Source organism: Ceratotherium simum, chromosome 7 (genome assembly GCF_057802395.1).
Source record: "Ceratotherium simum simum isolate JZ-2026a chromosome 7, ASM5780239v1, whole genome shotgun sequence".
NCBI lineage: Eukaryota > Metazoa > Chordata > Mammalia > Perissodactyla > Rhinocerotidae > Ceratotherium > Ceratotherium simum.
Window position 1 is genome coordinate 77628548 of NC_141906.1, and position 26575 is coordinate 77655122.

Here is a 26575-nt window from a genome sequence, read left to right on the forward strand (position 1 = left end):
AAAAAAAAAAAAAAAGAAAATCTGTTCCCACAGAGCAACACCCAGCTGGAGGTAACAACTGCCCTCTTCAGACAGTGTGAGCACACCCCACACAGCCTTACACCAGCCGGCTTCACTCGTTCATGGTACCTGCCTGCCATTCACATTTGCTTTTCTCGCTTATCAAACCTCCCTTCTCAGGCTCTGAGATCATTAGTGCAGGGAGGCTCCCGGGCCGTAGCTGGAGATAACCCCGCATTCTAGGATAAGGGCCTACAAAACCTGAGACTACGCAAACGAAGTAGACAGGCTCTGTTGATAGATCCCGCAGCTCCATGAGGACACTAGCTAACCACTTCCAAATTTCTCTGTAAGTTAGATAACCATTAAGCTCTTTCCAACCACAGGAACCTTCCTGATAGATCAACAGCTTTATTGTTGGATGAAAACAGTTCCGGATCATAGATTCTGTGCTTTAGTTCTCCTTTTCCAATTATTGACCCAATCTGCCTGGTCCTGGGCTCTCTTCCATCTTGGCAAGGGGACCCTGAGGCAGGAAGACTCCCCGCAGGCTTTTCCAGCCTGTGTCAAAACCACCAGTACAGACTTTCATCTCCAGTAACAGCCCTGAAGCAGCTGGGTTTCTTCAACTTATCATACCTGGCTCCTCTGGAGTCTGTCCCAAGTGAGAAGTTACCAGAGTCCATTAAACAAAGCGAACAATTCAGGGGCCAAACTGCCCAAGAGTCTTCACTGTGCTCCCAGATGTCCAGTGTCATAGTCCCCATTTGGATCCTGACTTGGCATCTCTAAGCCCAGACGGCTCAGGGAACAGAGAAAGTAGCGAGGAAGCTTGCAGACCAGGTGGAGCTCCTCGTTCCTGGACCCCAGGGCAGGCAGGATCAGCTGGCGGGCATGCAGGTGAAGCGGGATGTGGCGAGCCTTTGACTGGGGCAGCCCCAGCTTCTTCAGGGTGCCAACAGACAGCTTCTATACAAAGACAAGAGAGCCTCTTTAGGGCAAGGCCAACGGTTCACCCTTGACCGACTGCAGGGTCAGAAGACTTCCACTTAAAGAGAACTAACACAGGGGCTGGCACCGTGGCCTAGTGGTTAAGTTCAGTGCGCTCCGTTTTGGCGGCCCAGGTTCAGTTCCTGGGGAAGGACCTACACCACTCATCAGTAGCCATGCTATGGCTGTGAGCCACATACAAAATAGAGGAAGATTGGCACAGATGTTAGCTCAGGGTGAATCTTTCTCAGAAAAAAAACAAAAAGAAAAAAATAAAGGGAACCAACACTAAGCCCCCAGAAGACGCAGTAATGGAGAGACTGCTTCAGGGGCATTTCTAGAAGGGTTCAGAATCCAGGGAAGAGAAAAACCACCACACCATGGAAGCTCTTAGTGGCCAATTCTCTGGCCTCCCAAGAGAATGGGCTGTAACGTCAAAAGACAAAAAACTGGGGCCAGCCCGGTGGCACAAGCGGTTAAGTGCACAAGCTCCGCTGCGGTGGCCCAGGGTTTGCCGGTTCGGATCCTGGGCGCGCACCGACACACCGCTTGTCAAGCCATGCTGTGGCAGCGTCCCATATAAAGTAGAGGAAGACGGGCACGGATGTTAGCCCAGGGCCAGTCTTCCTCAGCAAAAAGAGGAGGATTGGCAGCTCAGGGCCGATATTCCACCCCCCCAAAAAAAAGACAAAAAAGCTTCCACCATTGCTCTTTCGCAGTAGCATGAAAGGCTGCTTTGAGCCTTCAGAAACTCTCCTCCCCCTGCCCACAGCCTCCTAACAAAATCTGAGACTAAACAAATGAAGCAGAAAGGTCTGCTAATAAATCTTGCAGCTCCATGAGGACAGGAGCTAACTGCTGCTGAATTTCTCTGTAAGCTAGATAACTAGTCTAGTCCCGTGTCTGCAGATAATCAATACATCTCTGCTGTGACTCACCTCAGGGTTTTAACCAGGGGAAAGTATAAGTTCTCCCCCTTATTCTGGTGCATATTGGGTCAAACCAGTATTACCTGGGGGGCCAGCCTATTCCAGTCTGAGTACTTGTGGTCACCAAGGATTGGGCAATCCAACCCGAAGGACAGGTGAACTCGAAGCTGATGTTTTATTCCTTTAAAAAAAAAAAGAGAGGGAAAACTTACGAGTAGCTACAGAAACAATACCACTAGCGGCAACTGCTTCTAATCATATTAAACCAAAGCAGTAAAACTGGCAAAGCCCCAACTACAATAAAGTATAGAGAATAATATAACAAACTATAAGCTATTAGAAAATAAACATTATAAATAGTGTGAAGCTTCTAAGCATCCCTCCCACTCACAGCTCCCTCTCCACCACAGAGAGCCATCATCATCAGCTTGGTGTCTATCACTGCCATGCATTTTTTTTTTGTAAATAATTTTATTATATAACACTATATAGTATTGCTTTGCACATTTATTTTTTATTGTGGCAAACTATACATAAAATTTACTAATTTAACCATTTTCAAGTGTACAGCTCAGTGGCATTACATACATTCACATTGTTGTGCAACCATCACCACTATCCATCTCCAGAACTTTTTCATCACCCCTAACTGAAACTTTGTACCCATTAAACACTAATTTCCCATTCCCGACCCCCTCCAGCTCCTGGTAACCACTAGTCTACTTTCTGTCTCTATGAATTTGACTACTCTAGGCATATCATATAAATGGAATAATACAGTATTTGTCCTTTTGTGCTTGGCTTATTTCACTTAGCACAGTTTCCTTCAGGTTCATCCATGTTGCAGCATGTGTCAGAATTTCCTTCCTTTTTAAGGCTGAATAATATTCCATTGTATGAATATAGCACATTTTGTTTATCCATTCACCTATTGATGAACATTTGGGTTGTTTTCACCTTTTGGCTATTGTGAATAATGCTGCTATGAACACTGGTGTACAAATATCTTCTCAAATCTCTGCTTTCAATTCTTTTGGGTATGTATGCAAGAGTAGAATTGCTGGATCATACAGTTATTCTACGCTTAATGTTTTGAGAAACCACTTTGCAAATTTTTAAATAAATGTAAGCAAACTGTTTATATCCTTCTCCTACCTACTGTTTTTAACAATCATCCCTACTGGAGTTCTGAGCCTCAGATTAGCACCAGAAGCACAATCTCAAACAGGTCAGCTATGACCCCAGCCTCCCCACAACATCAGCTGCTCAGTAGCAGGGCAGAGCCCAGCAAAAGCTCAGTAGCACTTTGTGTTTTGCCATCCCAACGCAGAACGGTGGCACTCTCACCAGTAATAGGCTGGAGTTCCAAGAGGGCGGAGGAGAGAGTGCTGCTTAGCACCTGGTACTGAGTTACAGCCACGTGCGCGTTCCGGCTCGTCCGTACTCTCACCATTTTCCCATTGTCCATGCGGTAGCTCGGGGACAGCGTCATCTGAAGCCAAAGAAATCAAGACATGATTTCAAAGGAAGAGCAGCAAACCTGTCCCTCTGGGAGGCAGCTCACTCACCTTGTGGTGATGCTGCTGGCCTTGCACCTCCTTCTCCGTGATGGGGATATCCACGACTCCTGCTGAGGGCACTGGGGCACGCACAGTGATGGCCCTGGGTGACACACAGACCCTTGCTTAAGCCGCAAAGATGAGTGAGGCGCTCCTTGGATTTGGCTACTTAGAGGTTCTAACACTGGAACTTCTGCACTACTGTGGTCAGTTCTTAAGATCGGAGGGTCCCAAATGATCTCTTGGTATAGTGCTTAGCCTGAGAGCTTGACACTATTCTTATAAATATATCTTTTTTACTACTAAAGTACTATATGCTAATTGTAGAATATTTGGGGAAAAAACAGACAAACAAAACAATTATATTAATAAATGGTCTTCAATTCCAGCCTTTAAAAATGAGTATGTATAGTTTAAAATAAAATTAGGGTAATATGGTTTTGTATCCTGTTTTTCTTTTTTAAATAATAGAAGATGGTAAATTCTAACGGCATAGGAGATGAATAATTAAATGAAAGAACTGAATGAAGAATTCACAGGACCACTCTTGCCCAATTTGCTAGGTAGATAAAATGGGGAGGAACTGTGCTCAAAGCAGTCACAGGAACCACAACCACAACTTGGGAACTTATTCCGAGTCCCTTTTGTTGGAGGTGTCCCTTCATCATGTCACAGACAGGTAGAAGGCTGTCTGATCTGTCCTGACGTTTATGACTCTTCCAGGACAATCCCAGAAGAGTTCTCCTGGGCACTTGGCAGCCTACCACAGAATCACTGACCAAGGCACCAAAAGCCACTCTAATGTAACATCTCACACCCCCGACACCCCACTTCAGGTCAGTAGCAGTTTGGGCTGCTATCTGATACATTTTATCAAACAAACTGAGTTGTAACTACTAGCTCACCATTCCTAATGACATAACACAACCGCTCAAAAATGTTCAGTCAGTAAACATTCACTGAATGTAAATCAGCACTGATTTAGGTAGGTACTAATTCTAGACAGATGAACAAGACAAAAATCCCTGCTCTCAAGGAATTCAGGGTCTAGTAAGAAGATTCAAACAAATGACTAGAAAATAACAAGTCGCTATCACAGTTAAGTCAGCAAATGCTCATTGGTTGCCTACTATGTTCTACTTCTAACTTCCACACCCTGCACTTGGTACTCATGACCATCATTCACTAGGTTCCACCCTACCCTTCCAGCATTATCTGCCACCACCCCCCACTCCAAACTGGACCGTATGTCTTACTCCTTTGTGCACGCCATTCTCACAATCTAGAACAATCTCTCCATCTCGTCTATCAGATCCTATTCATTCGTCAAGACCCAGTTAATTGGTTTCAACTCCTCCATGAAGCCTGATACTGAGAATGGTTACCGAATCTGAACTTTCATGGACAATTTTCACAAATAATATAACATTTTCTTATAGCCTTACATTTGATTATTTTTATACATAATAATAGTCTTGATTTTCTATCTTTCAGCTTTTACTACGAGCTAGACACTCTGGTAAACACTTCACATGCGGTGTCTCACTTAACTCTCTCATCAACTCCATTACTCCCATTTTTCACATGAAGAAAAAGCTTAGAGAAGTTTACCAACTTGCCTAAGGTCCCATACTGGTAAATGACACAGCTGAGAGCTGAACACAGATCTGTTTGAACTCTTAGCTACTGTGCTAAACTTACTCCATTATCTGTAATCTCTTGTTACAGTGGTTCTTACACCTGATTCTACATTTATAGAGTCATTTGTGGAGCTTTTTAAACATATAGATGCCCAATCCCCACAGTGACCAGACTTCTGAATCAGAACCTCTGTGGGTGGGTCTCAAGCACACAGATTTTTTAAAAGCTCCCAAGATCACAAAGTAGCTGCAAAATCTGTAACACAAAAAGGACTGACATCCAAAGTGTAAAAGGAATACTTACAAATCAAATAGAAAATAATAAACAACCCAATAGAAAATGGGCAAAAGAAATAAACAGTCTGTTCACAGAATGGGAAACTCAAACAGCCAATAAACAAAAAAAGACAGTCAACATCACTAGTACACAGGGAAACAGAAAATATCATTTTTTTTTTTTACCCATCAGAGTGGCAAATTTTTTAAAAATCCATTTGGTCAGGCCTAAGGGGAGGTGGACACTCACCACTGCCAGTGGGAGTAAAAACTGACATAACCATTTTGGAGAGCAATTTGGGTAGTAAATATTCAAATTTTAAATGTCTGTACCTTTCAACCCAGCAATTCCATTTCTAGGAACTGGACCTAAAGATATACTCACATATTCTTTGCAATAGGCTCTGAAAAATGGGAAATTACCTAAACACTCATCAATAAGGAAATTATGATATATCCACATGATGGAAAACTATAGAGCTATTAAAAAGGCGATAGCTCTAAATGTACTACACAAAATGCTCTCCAAGATATACTGTCCAAGTGAGAAAAGCAGGAGCAAAGCAGGGCAAAACATGCTGCCATACGATAATATGCTGACACAGGCCCAGTGTAACTCCGGAGTTTACACAAGACACCAGTAATAGTGACGGCCTCTGGGGAAGGAAACTGAGCAGACGGGGGACCGGAGTAGATTTCATTTTTGCTCATGTATCTTTCTTCTATTAAAGAAAACTTAGGTAAACCTATATGCACTAACATGGAAAGATCCTCAAGACATAGAGTTAAGTGGGAAAAGAAAAGTACAATGTACACTGTACGTGATTTATATACACTGTATATACCAGACATGCGTATAAATACATTGAGTAAGGACCAGAAAAATAAAAACCAAACTACCCCAAAAGAAGGGACTAAAATGACAGAGTGGGTGGATTCTCCAGGAGTTTTTTGCTTTGTTGTTTGACTATTTTACCTCAGGAAGGAAACCATGTATTACTTGTATAACTAATTTTCAATAATTTTTATGTACAGCCATAATTAGGAACCACCATTCTATTAGACTCTAATATTCTAAGCACTAAACCAGTTTCCTATACTTTTTTATGCCCACAGGTCCTAGGATAGTGGCTTCTATTAACAGTGGCTTCTATTAGCAGGCTTCTATCTGTCTATTCATCCTGCTGTATGAGTGGACAGATAGACGGAAGGGATGCCTGCATTTACACCACCTCTGCTGCCATCAATGGGCTTCATACCAGTACTTCTTTGCCACCTGACGGGTTCTAAACAACTTCTGGACTTGATGTGCCACTTCCTTCTCCCAAGCCAACACCATTACACCTGTGGTTTCCTTGTCTAGCCGGTGGCACAGATGCAGGGGCTCTGCCTTGTGGCCACGAAGCATCTTTGCCAGGATGGGCAGTACATCACTGATGCAGAGCTGGACCCCAGGGCCACCTAAGGAGGGAAAAGCCAGAGGTTTGAGTGACCAGGAAAAGACCCCACCAAAGAACTTTACTTGGGAAAAAAGCCCTTACTGGATTAACTGTCAATGCTTTCTAGATCCTTATTACCGCAATGTGGTTCAGGGACTAGCAACATTGGTATGCTCAGGGCACTTGCTAGAAAGGAATCTCAGGCCCCCAACACAGACTATTAAATCAAAATCTGCATTTTAACAAGATGCCCAAGCGACTCATGCATATTAAACTTTGAGAAGATTGAGAATCTTGAGAAGTGCTGTCCTAGAGAATGTGGCTTTCTCCTCAGATATACATATATTTTTTTAAATCTACTTATGCACTCACACTAAAATCAGCAATCAAAATGAGGAGGTCTGATATTTTACCATATAAACAAAGGCTTGAGAATTTGCCAAGTAAACCCTAGTGAGAAATGCAAGACCATGAGGCCCTCCTGAGGCATTACAGAAGAGCTAAGAGGATGGGCTTCGGTGTGAGGCATTCCTGGGTTCTACTCTACATACTCTCCTAACTAGCCACTGACCTTGGACAGATTACTTTAATCTTTCCAACTTACATTTTCTCATCTATAAAATGCAAATATGTGGATAATAATCATCTCATGGGGAATGGGAAGGCAAGAAGCTATTGTGAGGATCAAGAGAGAAAAAAACACACAAAACACTCGGCAATGTCTGATTTAATTCCCTGCCTTTACACACAACCTTCTCCATATCGCCCCCAAAAGCATTCTTCTTCTAGCTAAAATACACCTTTCCCCCAGTAAAACCCTTTCCATGAATGCATTTTTTTCTATCAATCTTTTCTGACTCACTTCAGCTGTCTCTGACAAATACATTCAATATTTATTCAAAAACATCTGAGTGTCCATTAAATTCTAGGCACTCTGGGGTTTTGTTAGGTAGACTCCAACACACACATGTACACACACACACACTCCCCTCATATATATTTTTTTTTATATGTTATTTCCTCTTTCCCACTTTCGATGGAAAATAACCTGAAGACAAGAACCACACAGCCTTTGCATTTCTCTATAGCAATCCCTACGGAGGTCTGCACACGGTACATTCCACGAATTACTGCTGACTGCCAACCGTCTGGAAGGTGGAGACTGTCTTATTTACCTCTGTGTCTTCAGTAGTGTCTTATATACGACAGTACTCCACAAAAGTTGAATTATTTTGAATGCAAGACTTCGGAGAGCCCCACAAGTAATGTGTCTCAGTTACCTCTAATTGTAGGAGAAAGCAGCCCCCTCCTTTTCTCACGTGGTCCTTACCATGCACAGGGAGGCCATAGGGCTTATTGATGACCACAAGGTCCTTGTCCTGGTGGACAATCCCTCGGCTCAGTGCCTTAGCAAGCACGTTGGGGTGGACTCGCTGCAGCTGCTGTGTGAACCGCACTAGTTCTTGCACTCTCCGCTGAACAGGGTTTGTGGGCACCTACGGGGAGAGACGGAGCGACGGGAAATGCCTGGTGGGAAAGACCTTCAATAAGTCTGGGTGAGACTTTGGGTAGGGAATGACCGTATCTTCGCATTAGACTCGCGCCTTCCCCGAGTAATCTGAGAGCAGGGGTGCGAGTCTCTTACCTGTATCCACGTGGTGCTCAGGACGACTCTGGCAGGAACCAAAGACCCGGCCCACAGGAAAATACCGTACCCTACTGACCTCTCCCCTCCGCCGTCTCCCCATTCTTCCACCACACATTCTCGACATTTAACTCTGTATCTATCAGAGGACCCTCCTACCTCACTCCCCGCCTGGGAAACCAGTGAGCGCACTGCCTCTTGGGAGTTGTGGTCCTTCCGGACTCACCCGCTCCTTCTTCGTCTTTTGTTCCTGTTTCTGGGCTCGGAGCCTCTCCGCTAATCGCTGGGCATCCAGGGGCCTAGAGGCAGCAGCAGCGGAACAAAATGGCTTTGAGATGAGAGTGAGGAGACTTCCCAAACGCTCCCCGGTACCCCAGACCCAGAGGGCGAGCGCACTACACCTGGGCGCCGCCATCTTGCCAGGAAGGGAGGGGCGAGCCAGCACCACGTGCAGAAGAATGCTAGAGGGAGTGGGCGGGCTCTGTGGATCACGTGGGGCGGGGCGGGGCCTGGGCCGAGTCACGTGGGGGCGGTGCGCGCTAAGTGCGGCTGCGCGGGCCGGTAGCTGCAGCTGGATCGGTGGTGTTTGGAGGAGACGCGGTGAGTGTGTTGGGAAGCCAGGTTGGGGGCGAGGAAAGTCAGTACCTCAACGTTTAACGTTTTTGCGTCCCCAGGATTTGCGTTCTCGGAGAGCACTGCGCTGGGAAACCGTTTCTCCCAAAGAGACAATCTCACTGAAAAACACCTCCCCGCCCCCGCGCCCCCGAGGAAGCGATGCCCCATAAACGCTCGCCCCGAGCCTCGTTAGGCGCCTACTTCGTCCCTGTTGGCAACCGCATCCCCGGTGTCCGGCCAGTCGCCCGAGGGACGCGTCGTGTCCCCTCTCATTTCGCTACCGCTCGACCTTCGGAGATGCACGGATCTCTGTAGACTCTCCACCTCTCACCTCCCGACTCCCAGCCTCTTTGTTTCACATTGTAACCTGTCCTTCTCGCCCAGGGATGATGTGGAAGCCCTCTCTTATCCAGGGACCCCAGTCCATATTTCCTGCCTAGGGAACACCTTGAGTTTCTTCTGTCCTTCCTCCAGAATTCATTTCTTGAAGTCTCCTCCTCGCTACGCTTTCCCCTGCTTTCAAAGGAAAGACTGAAAGTATAGAGCACGGACCTTCCCTTCCCCTCTCTGCTTCCTTCATTTTTTCCCTCCGTAGTTTGCAACCGCCCCAAACCCGCTCTCCCTATTTTACCCTCTTTCCCTTTCTTAAGGTGCAGTGTTGGAACTCTCATGCCCAATCTACAAGGGACTTTCTCTGATTTCACTAAGGGGTGGCTTGGAAGATGAACATCTGGTTGGGATGGTAATGCTAAAAATACCATGGGACATACCTGCCATTTGTTAAGAAGAAAGCTAATGTCGAGTTCTGAAAAGGTATTCAGAAAAGTAATGGATCTGTACTGACGATAGAGGAAACAGTTTTTTAAGAGCTCTTCGAATGAAGACTGCCTGAGGGGCTAGCATAGGTAGTGGAATTAGGTTTGCATCCTACCTCTCCAAATGTAATTGGCAGAAGGAGCCATACTGAGCATGAAATAAAGTTGAACAGGTAAGTGGAGCTAGCATATAGAAGACTTGAAGTTGAAGAAGAGTTTGAACTAGATGTGATAAGTAGTGAGGAGTCTGAAGCTTCTTGAGCAGGAGAGAGACTCCTTGAAAGTGGAATTCTAGAAATGAATCTCGCGATTGAATGCAGGACGGATTGAAAAGGAGAGGGCTTTGATAGCAGGGACATCAGCTAGGATGCTGCAATCTCTGCAGTCAGTAATAAGGTTATGCTTCATTCAGTGGTCTTTTGTTCCCTACCTGTACTGTCTTTTGAGTTTGAGTTGATTTCGAGTTGCTCAGGTCAAGATGTACCATTGGCAGCTGTTACTGAACTGTCAGTCCCTTAAGGACTCGTTCATTTTTTTGCCCTCACATCTGGCACAGAGTAAAGTCGAATTCATTCACTAGATGGCTGAAGTGCATCATAGACGTGTTAGATGTGTCTGAACATTCTGAATTGTCTTATTTCTGTCGCCTTTTGATCTGAGGAATGGAAGTAGGAGTAAATTTATTTGTCGAGTGGGAAAGAAGGCTTGTGTATGTTTCTGTAATAAGACAGGGGATTGGGATATAATGTGAAGAATTCCAGGGGAGATTGGGAAACAACTTCTCTCTCTCCATTTTTTTCTCCTGCAAATTCACAGGTAAGACATAGATCTAAAAAAGTTGAGAAATTCCACCCTAAAAGAATTATTACCTTTTACTGATATGCTCCAGACGCAGGTTGTAATTTCACTAAACAGTCGCACATCACTTGTTACCCAGGTTCATGAAGACTCCTTTTCCAAGGACTCTGACGTTTGGACATCAGGACTTAAATTCCAATCGTTACATTAATTACAAACCTGTTTTGATAGTACTTTTATGGTTTTGTGTGCGGGCTGGGAAAACCTACTTCTATCTTAACCTGTCCTTAGTGTCATTCAAGAAATGCCACCTGTTCTTGCAGAATTGGCCTTCTGTGGCAGACCCAACTCAGATGTCATTGCTAGTGACACAGACCTTGTGTTCTTGGGTTTCAGGTTAACCCAAGGCACACACTGTAGTGCCTAAGGATAAAAACACTAGTCACTTTTTTCTAAAGATGGAACTTTTAGATTTTTCTAGTTGAAACTTTGTAAGAGAAATTTGAAGAATTCAACGTTTTTGTTTGCTTGGCGTCACAGTACAGCTTTAGCTAATATGAGTATAGAAGTTACAACTTCCTTGATGCTTCTCCTATGAGTCTAGGCACTTGGTGATTTAAAGTAGAGTTGCTGTCTGAGTATACAAGAATTTATGCAAATATGATGACTGCCTTTTGTTTTTTAATGCTACATTGCCTCCCTCTTCCTTGTTCAATTGATCCTATTTTAGGCAGTTCATTTTTCCACTTCTGCATCAATCTCACATTCTCGTTTTGGTTGAGGACTACTGTTGTCTCCACTGTTTTCTTAGTACAAGGGAGGAAATTCTGGTTGTGGTGTCTTCATTCTTAAAGAGTACAGACGTGGCTGATTTACGTAGATTTTGATATATGATAAAATGTGCCCCCAAAATAACCATAAAGAAGAACTTGATAATTTGTTTTTAAGGATATTTGCTGATCTATGCAAGAACAAGGCTACCTTTTTATTTCACAAATATACTTGAGGATGTACTAATAAAGGAACTTGTGTTTAAATATCACAAATTTAAGGTTAATTAGTGGCATAAGGTTAAATTCTGGCTCCTCAAAGGCTGGTTTGCTAGTTGCAGATTAACCAGTGATTCAGTTCCTCTGAAGAGCAGGAAGTACTTGGGTATTGTTTGAGGGTTTGAGAGAGATTCAAAGGAGCACCCTGGAGGTGTCCTGGAAAGTGAAGCTGTTGGGAGCCAGGAAATCTGAGGACTAGTCCCAGTTCAGCTGCTTGTGAACTTGAGCAAGTAATTTGGGCTTCAGTTTTTTTGTCTTTTAAAAGAAGATCCTTACAGCTCTAGCCTTCTATTCTATGAAGATTTTCCACTGACACTTAGGTACTGCTCTTTCTTAACAAGTGGAATTTATTTCTGACTTATCTTGAATACATTTAGCGTTGGCACAGAGAACCAGGATTCTGCTCTTGTCCCCAGAGTTTAACCTTATGCCCCTGAGCTGACGTTTATATTTGGAGGTTACTTCATTGAGTGGTGCTGGATATACCTTAAGATTTCCTAAGTGGGGCATGGCAGGGAGTGCAGGTGGAAAAAATTATTAGAAAGCAATAGTGTGCCAGCCCCATGGCTTAGTGGTTAAGTGCGCGCGCTCCACTGCTGGCGGCCCGGGTTTGGATCCCGGGCGCGCACCGACGCACCACTTCTCCGGCCATGCTGAGGCCGCGTCCCACATACAGCAACTAGAAGATGTGCAACCATGACATACAACTATCTACTGGGGCTTTGGGGGGAAAATAAATAAATAAATAAAAATTAAATTAAAAAAAAAAAAGAAAGCAATAGTATAAGTGTTATCCTATATCATGGGTGTTAGTTGTCTTTTCCATACCAGCATTTTTTTTTTTAAAGATTTTATTTATTTATTCTTTTTCCCCCCAAAGCCCCAGTAGATAGTTGTATGTCATAGCTGCACATCCTTCTAGTTGCTGCATGTGGGACGCGGCCTCAGCATGGCCGGAGAAGCGGTGTGGAAGCGGTGTGTCGGTGCACGCCTGGGATCCGAACCCGGGCTGCCAGCAGCAGAGCGCGAGCACTTAACCACTAAGCCACGGGGCCGGGCCCCATACCAGCATTTTAGAGAGATTCTGTTGTGCTAATGCCCTTCATTATATATTCATTCAGCTTTTGAGTAATGATCAAGGCAGGTCTAGCTTAAACCAGTACTTCCCAAACTTTTTTTATATCATGGCACATGTGGAATAATTATTATTTCACGGAGAAAAACTGGAGGCTGTCCACAGAAGACAGCTGGCCTGGAAGCTGTGGCTGTCCCCAGTCCTCACCTGACTGCACCACAGGCTAAGGAGATCCCTGTCCTGTGGCCCATATGACCGTGAGGAAGGTCAGCATTACACATTCAAGGTCTTTGACCCAAACTCGGCCTTAACTCTCAAGAGGAGCTGTATTATTAGTTATTTTTATTAAATCTGTCTCTGATTTGTTTCTCCCTTATGTGCGTTTGGGCTCTTGGTTAGTTTATATTTAAAGATCATACTTTTCCTTACAAAGTGGCCTTTCTAAAAGTTTGTGAAAAGTAGTTAACTGATTAAGAATTGGAAAATGCTTTTGTCTTAATGTTTTGAACTCATTAGATTATGAGCAGTTTTGCTCTGCTTATTTAGAGAGGATAGAGAATTTCTTTAAATGGCTTATTCTGTGTTTTCCATCATAAAAACAATACAGAAAATGTGAAAAATACAGAAAGTAGAGTGGGAAAAAGTCATTCACAGTTGTTTCCAAAATATTGTTAATATCATGGTTTTCCTCAGTCTTTTTTGTTGTGCATTTTTTTTAATTGTAATTTTCAAACATTTACAGAGGTAGAGAAAATACTGTGATGAACCCATGTATCCCTTAGCCGGCTTCTGCTACCAACCAACGTGGGGCCAGTCCTGTTCTACACCCACCGTTACCTCCCAGATGATTTTGAATCAAATTTCAGACATATTTCCTCTCTGAACACCTCAGTATGTATCTGTAAAAGATAAAGACTTGTTTTTAACATAATGACAATACCATTATCACACCTTAAAAAATACATTCCTTAATATCATCAAGCAGCCAGTTAGTGCACAAATTTTCCCGTTGGTCTCTTTTTTTTAAACAGTTAATTTGTTTGAATCGGGATCCAAGAAAGTTCCACACATGCGTACACTTTTAATTAGAAGCACAAGACCATATGGGCGTTCAGAAGAAACATGTGGACTGTAAAGTTTGAGGAAGCTTAGAGCACACTGGCTAAGAGCATGCACTTTGGAGTCAGACAGACTGGGTTTCACTTCCTCCTCTGCCACTTGCTAGCTGTGTTACCTTGTGCAAGTTACTTAAGGTCTCTCTCACTTCAGTTTCTTTGTCCTGTAAAATGGGGATAATACCTACCTTAGGACTGCAGTGAGGGTTAAGTGAGTGCATGTTAAAGCACTCATGTAAAGCTTGGCACATAATGAAGCCTCAATAAATATTAGCCATGTCTAATTCTGCCACTTAGCTGATTCACTTCAAAGGTTTGGACCTTGAACTTCTCACCCAGAAAGGGGAGTGGGCTGAACAACTAGATGATCTCAGATTCCAGCGCTTGCACAAACTGAGGTAGTTTGGTATTTTAGAAAGAGCGTGAGCTTTGAAAGAGACTGGGGTTTGGATCAGGCTTTGTCATTTACAAGCATTTAATCTCCTCAGCCTCAGTTTCTTCATCTGTGCAATGGAATTAATAATACCTACCTAATGAGACTGTTGTGATGAGCAACGAGATAAATATATGCCTAGCATGTAGTACATACTCAAATTAAATAATAGCATTTCATGATTGTAAGTTAAAATAAGATCATTACATTAGAGCATTTTCAAGACTGTAAAGAGCTATGTATTTTGTGGCATTTATATAAATGAAGGTGATCAAGGTATCTTATAGGAAAAGGAATATACACTGGAAGGGTGAACATGGAAACCCTGTTTCCAGAATGTGAACAGTGGAAAATTGAGGGACGAGTCAACCATGTGTTTGGACAGAAGCCAGAGGATATCAGGATCCCTAGAGAAATTCGAGAAGGTATTTGCAACAGATAGTTGCTTAAGTTGAATAAACCTATTTTCTGCATTATTAGAAAATTGAAACAGCAGTAAGTTATGTGAATTGTTGTGTGTGGGTGGGTGTTTTAATTGTTAATGATTGGAATATGCTGTGTTTGCTCTAATAATACTTTTAGTTTAATGAAAATAACTTCCACTGGCTGTTATGAGGAGAGCTGATTTAGAAAACCAGATCCACCCTAAGTTTACTGATCCCATGTACAGTCCTAGTCAGCATTTTCCCAACTTGCTGGATGATAAGAATCACCTGAGTTACTTTTTTTTTTTTTTGCTGGGAAAGATTCGCCCTGAGATAACATCTGTTGCCAATCTTCCTTTTTTTCTTCCCCAAAGCCGCAGGACATAGTTGTATATTCTAGTTGTTAAGTCCTTCTAGTTCTTCTATGTGAGCCGCCACCACAGCATGGCTACTGACAGACGAGTGGTGTGGTTTCACAACCAGGAAATGAACCTGAACCTGGGCTGCTGAAGCGGTGAGCGCACTGCACTTTTAACTGCTAGGCCCTCAAGGCTGGCTCCTGAGGTACTTTTAAATCTACAGATCATCCCTCTAGAAACTGTGACTCAGTAAATGCTGAGTTAGGGCCCAGGAATCCATTTTCCTGCTTCCTTTCTGCCCAGCAAGCACCCTAGAGGCCTGGGCTCAAGTTTCCTTTGATTATGGATATACCAGACAAAAGGTAAAGTTACTAAAAATGTAGAGAGAAAAATGGCAAATTTTAAATGTTGCTATTTTTCCCTTTTTATTTTGTTTCTTATCAAAGTAATTCATGTACGTATATGGTTTAAAAAGTCAGATGGTACTAAAAGAATTCTAATGGAAAAAAAAACAAAACAGTTCCCTCCACTCTCCCCACCTCATAGTCTCATTTTTTAGAGGCAGCTGCTCAGTTACTTTCCTCTTTCCTCAAGCATTATCTTCATTTCTAAATCATTTGTGATGTTGTTAGTTCTTGTTTCCCCCCAGTGTTTGGCCTGTTGATCTCCTGCAGTGATAGATTAGGACTTAGCTCCTGCACCCCACCACTCCCTACTTTCCATGCCCTCCACCGCCTAACAGAGCTGTAGTGTCATTTTTGGTTAAAGCAGGCGGCTTTTATGTATTTATACTTCTGTCAGATACCATTCACCGTTGAGCCAGATGATCTGTCTGTCTCAGCTCTGCCCTTCCTTCTGTTTAGATTGGCCTTTGCCTGTTTTTTTCCACATCCTGCTGTTAATTTTTTCCCAAATGCTCCAACATATTAGGCACATTCTTATCAGTAACAATTCCTATGAGCTCCAATGTATCGCTTCCATTTTCTTACTGGAGCCCTGCACCTTCTTCCTCCTCTCTTTACTGTTTCCTTTCGGAAACTACTACCCAAATGTCATTCAGTAACTGCCCTCCACTCCTCCTGGGCTGGCACCTGTGTGTCCCATTTCTTAGCTTAGGTGCTTATTTCCTAAGAAATATTTGAATGACTTTTTTTTGCCTACAAACTTGTTTGATAGTTTGAAAATGTTATAGAATTCTAGGTTGGAAATAATTTTCTCTTAGAATTTTGAAGGCGTCGTACTGTCTGGTATCTGTAATTGCTCTAGAGGCATAGTGATTCAGATCCTTTTTATGTGACCCTGTTTTGTTGGCTTGGTTTTTTCTTTTCTCCCTCACTGGAAGTTTTGAGGGTATTCTCTGTGTCCCTGGTGTTCTGGAATTTAATGATGGTGTACCATGGTGTGGGTCTTTCCTCATCTGCAGTCCTGGATACTCAGTGGACTCTTTCATTTTGGAAATTCGTGTCCTTTCAGTTCTGGGGCATTTTCTTCTTTTATTTCTCTGATTTTTCTCCCCATCTTTCCTTTTTCTTTGATCCTTTTTCATAATATTCATTCTTGTTGTATGGATATGGTGACTTCAAAGAGGGTGCATTATAGTTCTTTAGTTTTCTGCTGTCTGCGTTGGAGAAGGTTTGAGATCTATTGCCAGAATGAATATCAGCCCTAAAATAATGGCAGGCCCCTGCATATGATGAAAACTTTGTGCTTCAGCACAGTGTTAGAGATCCGTTAAGTCCTGTCCCTGGGGACGGGGGAGGGGCCAGCCCTCCACCCACTCGCTGCTGGCTCCCACTCACCCCAGGTTCCTGGCTGCCCTCAGCCACTATAAGTGAACTGCTGCGTTCTGTATTCTGCTGTAGAAACTTGTTCTGCTGCTCTTTTGATAGCTCCACAGGTTACTGGAGTATTTTAAAAAGTTAATTTTACTAAGACATTAAGATAAATGAAAGAAGAAAAGTTTTAAAAAAACCCTGAGAAGAGGAAGCTATATATAAGAAAACTTATGGTGTAAAAGCAGGGGTAAACTCTACTGAAGACAGTTTCTAAATTGATATGACCATGAAACCAGGATGCTCACACTTCCTCCGAGAGTTCCTCTTGAAAACGTCTTTTCTCCAAACAAACTTAAATACCAGCAGTGATTGTAGGTGGGATTACGAGGTGTTTTCCTTTCCTCTTTCTGCTTCGCGGTAGCTCACGTATTTCCTGTGGTGCCAGCTTGTGACCTGTGACTCTTCTCGTCAGGAGGAAGGTGCTGTCTCCCTGGTGAGGCGTCCGTGTCCCTGGGCCCGGCCGCCCAGCGCTCTGTTGTCGCTCTCTGTGATTGCTCCCTTGGTCGTGCACTGGCTTCCACTCGTTGGGAAAGTGTGTTTTTAGGTCTCCCTAACCTGTTTTTCTGTCACCTAGTTTTTTCCCTCAATTATTTTCACTTTTTAAGACCACTTTTTAAGACTGACACTACCTGCTCAGCAAAACAATGCTTTTAAAGCTATTTCTTCTAAGTTTACCTAGTCTATCTAGTGGTTCTGGTGGTCTCTGTGGCAGATAATACCTTTTTTTTCAGCTTTCATATTCTTGTATTAGGTCTAAACAGTGCTTTCATCTTGTAGTTCATTTACAGATCAAAGAGAATATTTTTCAGTTAATTTTTATTAGGAAAAAAACAAATATCCTGAAAAGGGTATCCAGCTAGTTTAAGGTTACAAGCTAACCACTTTCCTAAGTTCCCTTTGGTCCATCATTCTGTTGTTCTTAGGGGATTATTGAAATTGATCCAAGGAATGTACTTACAAGTACATTTTAAAAGTATATGACAGTTCTTTCAAAATCAGTAAATGCTTGTGTTGGTGTTTGAAATAGAAAGAAGGAAATAATCACCTATAATCCTGCCATGCAGAGGTGATTTCTGTCTTTCAGAGACCAGCACACATGGTAAGCGACCGGTTGTAGAACTGTTTTTTGACCTTTAAATTTGAAGTACTGTTTAAGTACCTTTTGAGTTTTGAGGGGCTGTGTAACTGAAACTTTTGAGTAGATATCTCCTGGGTCTGAAACACAGGAGGGCTCTGAGCTGAAAGTATGGATTTGGGAGTCATTAGCGTTTAGTTGGTATTTTAAACCGTTGGAGTAGATGGAGTGGGAAGGGGAGGGAATATGTAAAGTGATTAGACTGGGGAATCTGAAGCAGTACCCTGAGGACCCTCCACTTTTCAGGAATGGGTAGAGGAAAAAGAGCTTCCACTAGAGGGATGGAGGAAAACCAGAAAATACAGTATCCAGGAGATGAGCGTGGAATTAAGTGTCAAATGCTTCCAAGAGGTGAAGGAAGATAAATACTAATTTCATTGAATTTTACCATGAAGATATCTATTTCCCATAAAGCTTTCCTTGGTCTTCCTCAGGCACAGTTGTTAATCTCCTCTGTACTTCTTACATGTATATTAAACTTAGCACAAATGTGTTATCAATATTTGTTTACAGTTCTGTTTCCCCTAAAAGTTGGGAGACTTTTCAAGGGTATGGCCCTTATGGGTATGGTCTTAGTCATCTTTGGTGAGATAGTGTTGTACAGTGTCTTCACAACATGGACTCTGGAGTCAGCGTCCCATGTCTACTGTGTAATAGCTGTGTGACCTTTAACAAGTTACTTAACATCTCTGTGCCTTGATTCCATTATCTATGATATCTGATATGTGATGATAATAGTATCGACTTCATATAGCAGTGAACATTTAGAAAGTATAGAAAACAGTGCCTGGCTCATTATAAATGCTGTATGCTGCTTGGTGGAGGTGAGCTGGATGCGGTAATAGTAATATTGTTAGCACAGTACCTGGCGTTTAAGAGATACTTGAACATGAAAATTGAGCAACCGTGGCTAATACACTTCCTCTCATTTTAAACTCTACCAGCATGTACAGAATATAATCATGGCCAGGTCACAGGAAAACCACAGTAGAAGTGGACTGAGGATTAAGTGCATGTAGCTTTGTTTTATAAAACAAATCTATAGACTTTTTATAAAAGTACTATGTGATCTTAGTTTCTTTTCATGAGTTGGGAAGGAGAAAAACCAAAAGGTAGAGAAGACTCCTCCAAAGCATGTGAATAATTTTTTTTTAATGGAGCATTTTTTTGGTAAATTGGTTGTTTTCTTTTGTTTTTTTGTTTTGAGGAAGATTGACCCTGCGCTAACATCTGTTGTCAATCTTCCTCTTTTTCTTTTTCCTTCCCAAAGCCCCAGTAGATAGTTGTATATCCTAGTTGTAGGTCCTTCTAGTTCTTCTATGTGGGACATCGCCTCAGCATGGCTTGATGAGCAGTGAGCAGGTCCACGCCCAGGATCTGAACAGACGAACCCCAGGCTGCCGAAGTGGAACGCGCGAACTTAACCGCTATGCCACCGGGCTGGTCCCATGAATATTTTTATTTGTAGAGATAAATATTAGCCTTAAACAGGTGAGCAATGGGTATCAGTTGAAGAATGTATTTGGCATAAAAGAAACAATACTACAACTTTACTCATTCGTCCTGTTTTTTACAGCTTGTAAAATTAAAAGTATCACTTGATCTCTTAGACTTTAAGTTAACTCATGGTAGGTACACACTCATTCAATCAGCAAATATTTGAACATTTACTACACTGTGTAAACACTTACTATATAACAGAGACTGTGCTAGGGGCTGGGGATATGATGATAAATAAGACAGACACTGTACTTGTCTTGAAAGAGCTTTTATTCTTAGGGGAGACGCCAGTAATTGCAAGTGTTAAGAGATGCAAATAAGGAGCTGAGGTATAAATGAGGGACTTAGGGTGCAGGAGTGGATCACCAGACCACATAAGGTCGTATTGAAGCTGACACCAAAGGATGGGATGGGGGCAGAGGTCGTCGTAGAATATATCACTCTAAGCAGAGTTGTGTGTGTGAGCCAGGAAAGTGTGTGATGGGTCCTGTGTGGCTCTAGAGCCTGGTGATGGAGGGGGAGGCTGGATGGGATGTTGTAGAGAGGACTGCAGATGTCAGAGCATGCCAGGTCTTGTAGCCGTGATGAGGAGTGTAATTTTATTAAACACGGTGAAAAGCTGTTCAATGATTTTAAACCATGGCTTAATCCGATTTGTGTTCTGAAATCCCTTTTGCTGTTACATAAGCTTTTCTTATTCTCTAGTTAGGAAGTCCTTTAGATAGATTTAATATGTGTAATACGAGAGACTGATTTCTTAGCCCTGAATACTGATGTCCTTGAGTCATTTGCCAGGAAGAGTTCTTGCCTTAAAAATCCACCCTTAAACACCAGTTCACATGGCTGGCCCAGTGGCGCAGCAGTTAAGTTCACGTGCTCCGCTTTGGCAGCGGCCTGGGGTTCACAGGTTCAGATACCGGGCATGGACCGACGCACCACTTGTCAGGCCATGCTGTGGCAGCGTCCCATATAATGTAGAGGAAGATGGGCATGGATGTTAGCCCAGGGTCAGTCTTCCTCATCAAAAAGAGGAGAATTGGCAATGATGTTAGCTCAGGACTAATCTTCCTCACACACAAAAAAATCAGTTTACATCTTAAGATATGAGAAACTTGAGTTGTAAAAATAAAATGATTTACGTATAAAATGTTCAATTAGTCTTGAAACATTAAACCTGAAATCCTTTTGCCTGCTAGAATCCGGTTGTCTTCACTCACTGCTATGAGGTGGGCATGTCTGAAAAATGATAGTCTGAATGTTGATTTACTGTGCATACAGTTTTCACAGGAATTTGCCATTTCCCATTTGTTCCATTTAAAGAATGAAATGGCTTTTTATGGTCCTTGAATTAAAAGCAGTAATGGTGTTTCTTTTAATTGGAAATGCTCTTTCTGTTGCACAATAAATTTCTTTCTTGTAATGCTAATCATGAGCAACATCTTGCATTTGAATGAGCTCATGCAGTAAATATTTGAATGCCTACTATGTGCCGGGCACTGTCCTAGGATAAACAAAGATCCCTACTTTGAGGAGCTTACATTCCAGTGGGAGGAGGCAGATGGTGAATACTAAACATAATTAGTATATTTATTATGCTAATAATGTAATTAGTATGTTAGAAATAAAAAGAACAGTTAATGCAGTGAGCGAGGAGGGTGCAGTTTTCAATTGGGGATGGTCAGGTTAGGTAGCATCATTGAGAATGTGTGTTGAACAAAGGCTTGGAAACCTGTGCAGACACACAGGGGAGGAGCATCCAGGCTGAAGGAACAGCAGTACCAAGACAGGGCCCCAGGCAGAGCGCAGCAGGCCTGTCTGAGGAACAAGAGAGAGCCAGTGTGTCCAGAGGGAGGGAGGCAGTTCCTGAACTGTCTAGGAACTGGTTTCTCCTCAGTCGATTTCAGAAAGTTCGTAAGCCAAAATAGATGACTAATTAGGCAAAGAATTTCCATCCCATGAATGTTCTGCGGTTGGTAATCTGTACACACCCAGACTCATGTCTTAACTTGAATTAGGTACTTCCAAAGTAACACAAAAGTTTCTTAAATTCATTTCATAGGGCAGTTAAACAAACAAACAAAAATCTTTTCCTGTGAATAAAAAACTGATGTTGGATCCCATGCTGATATGACCTAGCGTTTAGTAAACAGTGAAAATTTTATTCCAATTTATAGATCTCCAGTTAAAAGGCAAAAGGCTTTGTTTTATAGCAAAGGATGGCAAAGGCGCCAAGTGCACCTATCTCTAAGAGGGGCAGTGATGGGGTGAACGTTGGGCTTAGGGCGAAACTGCCTGGTAAGGACAGGTTTGGTTACCTCCCTGATTTCTTTCAAGCTCAGTTGCTCAAGCTCTGTTACCATTTTTATGTGGCAGTCTACATTTTCTGTTCTTTGACTCTGTGAAATTTTCCCTGTGTTTCTTAAGTTTCCAGTCTTAACTCGGGCATGCTACTTTCATAAGGTCCTAATCAATGACTAAGATGGTAGAATACCGCCCGAGTCAGGTGCACAGGAAGTGTATTATATTGATATACGTTCAGTATATGATCCTGGAACTGAGAGATCCAGCATCGTTCTTGTTTCAGGTGCACGGTGCTCTGGATAAAGAACCAGCCTCAGTTTGTCCCTGAGATCACTAGAGCTGTTCCTGCCGTACCTGCTCATAACTAATCTGTTCCCATGTTGTTTCTGAATTTTGTTTTATTTCTGGAGTGTTTATATAGAGAGTATCCCTCTGTAGTTTCCTGTACTTCTTTCTCGCCGACTCCTTTCCCAGTTGGCATGATCCTTTGACATTGGAGTCCCGTCTGTGGTCGCTGTCCCTTGCTTCCAGCTTAGTCTCCCAGGAGGTGGAAGCTGAGGTGAGGTCGCTCGAGGACGCTCAGAGGCACGGGTCTCGGACTTTCTGAGGCAAAACATTCTGCTTTCTTCTCACAGTAAAAGGGAAAACGGTACAAGTTCATTTAACTGCAAGTTAGAAGGGCCTGGAAAAATTTTCCTGGACTTTTCTCTCCTTCCTCTAGATAGGACTGCATGTGAATCACCCCAAAATTTAGTGGTCTACTTTCTTTTTCTTTAAAAGGAAGTGACACGACCTCGTTAGGCCTCCAGTTCCAGTGTCATCCTACAGGGGAAGATCAGGAGCCTAGCATTTAGGAGACGTTTAATAGCTGTTGAAGGACAAAATTAAAAGAAAAATTGAATGCCCTCAAAGCAAGCTTATTCTTAAATCCCTCGTTATTGGGTATTCCGATAACTGAATTTTAAATGTAATTAAGAACCTAAGATGGGTGTCTATTCAGTTATTTTTTATCCATTATGTCTAAGATATTGTGCACTTGAACATGAGCTCAAAAGCAATGAGTAAATTGGACTTGAGTGATTTCTTTTTGTTTATCTTAATTTTGCAGAACATTTTATTTATTTTCCTTTCAGTTAACTCTGAGAATAATCATGAAGCAGATCTGCTTTGTATCTTTGTTGTATTCTGTCCTCGGTTTTGCCGTTAATCGAGTTCGGATTACGTGGCCACAATATAGGGACCTCTGAGATGTTTCACCTGATGTTGGCGGTGAATTCACTTAATCACTATTAACCTTCAGCTACACTTGGATTTTTAATTTTTAATCATAACATTTGCCAAGCTTCGCATTGTCAAAATAATAACTTTTTTTCAATTGTCAAACTCAGCACTGTTGAAGTCAGAAAACCTCAAGAAAGTGAAAAGGGGTGAAGATTAGGTGGGATATTCTTACTAAATATTTTAATTTTTATTATGACAGAAACGTCTTCCGTTCCTTAAGACTTGTCAAATTTCAGCTCGTAGAGCAGTCCTTTCTAATGATGACATCTTCTGGGATCGCCCAGACTTGCAGGAATCTGCATTTGTACGCAGCATGTTCTGTGTACTCTGCTGGCGTGAAAAGTAAACAGTTGAGGGTATCACCATACATAACTGACACTGTCTTAATAGGAGGAATTTAGTCTTTAAGGACTCACTAGAACATAAAATCTTACCCTTAAGGATTTATTTAATCTTATTTCTAATGAATAGCCTATGTCATTTGTGATGAAATTGTTTGTATGATTGTACTAGTTGAGACATGGAAGATATTTTTATTAAGTATTTTAAAAGTCTTCCTTAGCAACACGTGTCATTGTTTTCAGGATATACCTTCTCAGAAGCTTCACAGGAAGGAAGCAATGACAAAGAAGGAAGTTGCTATTCTTTGCACAGTAAAAATCATCAACTTCCGTCACCAACTTCTAATTCAAATCAGATTTTAATTTGGATGTTCCCTTATCCCTTTTGGAAACAGTTTTGTTCTCTATATGTGTGTTACTTTGGCTTTATAATTGAAAATAACTGATATAAACAACATCTCAGCTCGTGAGCCTAGCTCCCAATGTGGTTTATTTTGGGACTTGAGTTAAAAAGCTTTCTAAAATTTTGGGTTTTATCACTCAACCCTTAAAGTCTTTCATAAAACCTACCTCGGATGAAGTCATTCTCCCTTTGTTCATATATGGGTCGTTGTTTGCTGGTAAAATCCCAAGAATAAATGGTATCAATCGTCTCAATCTGCCCTTTTTTCAGTGACTACGTTAAGCAACTCTTCAGGAAATGGGTGTGATACAGATGTTACCTGACAGAAGGTAGAGGATGTCAGGCACATGCAATTTCAGGATAAAAGTAGGAGCAGAGTAAGTTAACCAGAGGAAGAGGAAATACTTCAAGACTGTGGACACAGAGGAATCAAATCCTGGCACGTCTGGATGTAATTCCTGTATATCACTTCCATCTCTCTGTGTGCATTAGAAGGAAGAGTGGAACATTTGTTTTATACACTGATAGGAAAGGCTGAAATCTACATTATAGAACTGAATTTATCAACTACCTGAGTAAAATATTTAATTTGTTAATTGTCACTGAGCTGGTTGAGTGCTCTTTTGTACCTTATACTGGGTATCTTTTTCCTCCTCCCTCCCCCCAACAGTTGCTAAAAACCAGATGTGTTGGAATTAGTCCAAAAGCCACAATTAGAGGGATTTGATTTCTTCCAAGTTCGAGGATGACTGTCTTCTTCTCTTAAAAAAATGAAGTTAACCCTTTTCTATGTTTATGCTAGAGAAATAAGCCAATCTTTATTCCTGTTTTTTAAAATAGAAGGGGAGAAAGCTTGCTGTAAATACAACTGATCTTTTAAAGCCAGAAGTGTACCCCCTTCTCAAGCTATTCCTCTGTAGATCTTTTATTTCCAGGCAAAAGCGCCATCGTTAGAACTTATCTCTCCTTTTGATTTGTTCCATCCACCCATATACCAAAATGTGTTCTTCTGCGTTCCTTCTGGTGTGTCATTTGTTTGAGCTGAAGACTACACACGGGAAGCACAGGAAGACACACAGATCGGCATGAAGGAAGCAGGCTGGGAGACCTCACTCTGCTGCTTACATGGAAAAAGGAACCAGGTCTTGCTGTCTTTGCTAGCACCCAGATGCTGTGAAAGCAAGAACGACTGGGATTCTGGGATTCTTTGATGTTTTCAAATCCACAAGTCCTCTAGTTTGTACAAAGTTAATTTCAAAAACAGTCCCTTTTATCTTGTCTCTTTTGTGTGTTTCTTAATGGATTTTTCCTAGAACACTTGCCTTGATTTTTCCCTTTTTCATCGACCAGATATAAGCCTTCTATTTCCTGCCAAGCTGACAGGTTTCAAAGTATAAGTGTCCTATCTTATGTGAAGACTTAGGCCTTAAAAAATCTGTTAATGAGGTTGCTATTACTTTTCTCAGCATTTACCAGGTGTCTGACTTTTACATTGCTGAATTCTGTTGGCCTTGAAGGATTTCTCAGTGGCTTAGCAGTAATTGGAATAATGAAGTGCTGCCACAAGTAAGTGCCTTTGTTTTCTTGTGGCAGAAAAGCTTTTTCCACCTCTGCTATGCCTAGCAAATCCCACTAAAATGAAGACTCAAGTAGTGATCACATAAAGAAGTTAATGTGCGAACCAGTTGATGCACGTTAGGAATTCTGTGTAAGATTTTCACAGTTAGCTTGGAAGCTCTTTAGCAGTCACTGCGTATTGTTTAGGGTAGATGCTAAAACAGATGTTTTTCTGAAACAGTGCCCTAGAAGGAATAAGATGTGGTTTATGCTTAGATGCCACTGGGGAGTACATGTGAGATTGTATCACACGAGGCATCCTTCAGACTGAGGAGGAGATGTGATCCTGTTAGAAAACAGGGTGAGTATGTGATCAAATGTAACGTGGGCAGATTGCAGTCCTCCTCATTCAGTTCCTAAGTAAGAGGAGGCAAAACGTTCCAGTAACAACTTGTCAGTAGCTGTTGGCCATATTTAATTCTCTAAAATTATGTAGATGGAATAGACCTTCAGAACAGTTGACTCTGTAAAGAAAAAAATTAAAAAAGCTTAGTATTCAGGTGTAGACACCAAGAATTGGCCATCTGTCAGAAATAGAATGCAGCAAAAATGACCTTGCGTATTTTCCAGGAGAAAATGACGGGTCTGATCTAGGGTTCTGGTAGATTAGTGATGGTGGGAAGTACAAGTCATGCTTGTCACCAGAACACGTTTTATTCGGCTTCTGAATTTAGTTGACTGCCATTGCATCAGCAGAGTGCCTAGTCATACAACATCTACTAAGCATCACAGAATTATTTCAAATAAATCTGCTTTCTAGAATGTGGGAGCTTCTTTTTTTTTTTGATAGTTTTGGACTGCAAATTAAAAACAAAAAGTTGAGAAGCTACTACTTGGAGAACATTTTTAGGTTGTAATAGTGTGGTTAAGAGCATGGACTTGGGAGGCAGGCGCCTTGGTTTGAGTTATGGCCCCCAGCCTGTCTGTGCCTCAGTTTTCTCATCACTAAAATAGGATAATAGTAGTACTCTATATGGTTATGAGGATTATGTGAGTTAAT

At 42.0% G+C, this 26575-nt stretch overlaps 2 protein-coding genes across 4 annotated transcripts in view; one reads left to right on the plus strand and one right to left on the minus strand.

The window, feature by feature from the left end:
• Positions 1-391: 391 nt before the first annotated feature.
• On the minus strand, positions 392-8911 carry RPUSD4 (RNA pseudouridine synthase D4). Its single transcript, XM_004438444.3, has 7 exons — positions 8705-8911; positions 8164-8329; positions 6654-6855; positions 3488-3581; positions 3267-3411; positions 2003-2100; positions 392-969 (listed from the first exon to the last, which is right to left on the minus strand). Exons 1-7 carry the CDS (start codon positions 8891-8893, stop codon positions 730-732), a joined length of 1134 nt encoding a protein of 377 aa, XP_004438501.1. The 5' UTR covers positions 8894-8911; the 3' UTR covers positions 392-729.
• Positions 8912-8992: 81 nt separating this feature from the next.
• The window catches only part of SIRAL1 (SIR2 antiphage like 1), a 45505-nt gene continuing 27922 nt past the window's right edge, over positions 8993-26575 (plus strand). For 2 of the 3 annotated variants that reach the window (XM_004438448.3, XM_014793708.2), the window contains exon 1: positions 8993-9078. The gene's annotated coding sequence lies outside the window, so the exon portion shown is untranslated. Of the gene's footprint in view, positions 9079-9159; positions 10082-26575 lie in introns of those variants that run through there. The other variant, XM_087433902.1, reaches the window with a different exon arrangement.

Coding starts and splice junctions, on each gene's coding strand:
- RPUSD4 (XM_004438444.3), bottom strand. CDS start 8,893: ATGGCGGCGCCCAGGTGTAGTGCGCTCGCCCTCTGGGTCTGGGGTACC. Junction 6,856..8,163: donor CTATGGCCTCCCTGTGCATG/GTAAGGACCACG, acceptor TTCCCTCCTTAG/GTGGCCCTGGGGTCCAGCTC. Junction 3,582..6,653: donor CAGGTGGCAAAGAAGTACTG/GTATGAAGCCCA, acceptor TGTGTCACCCAG/GGCCATCACTGTGCGTGCCC.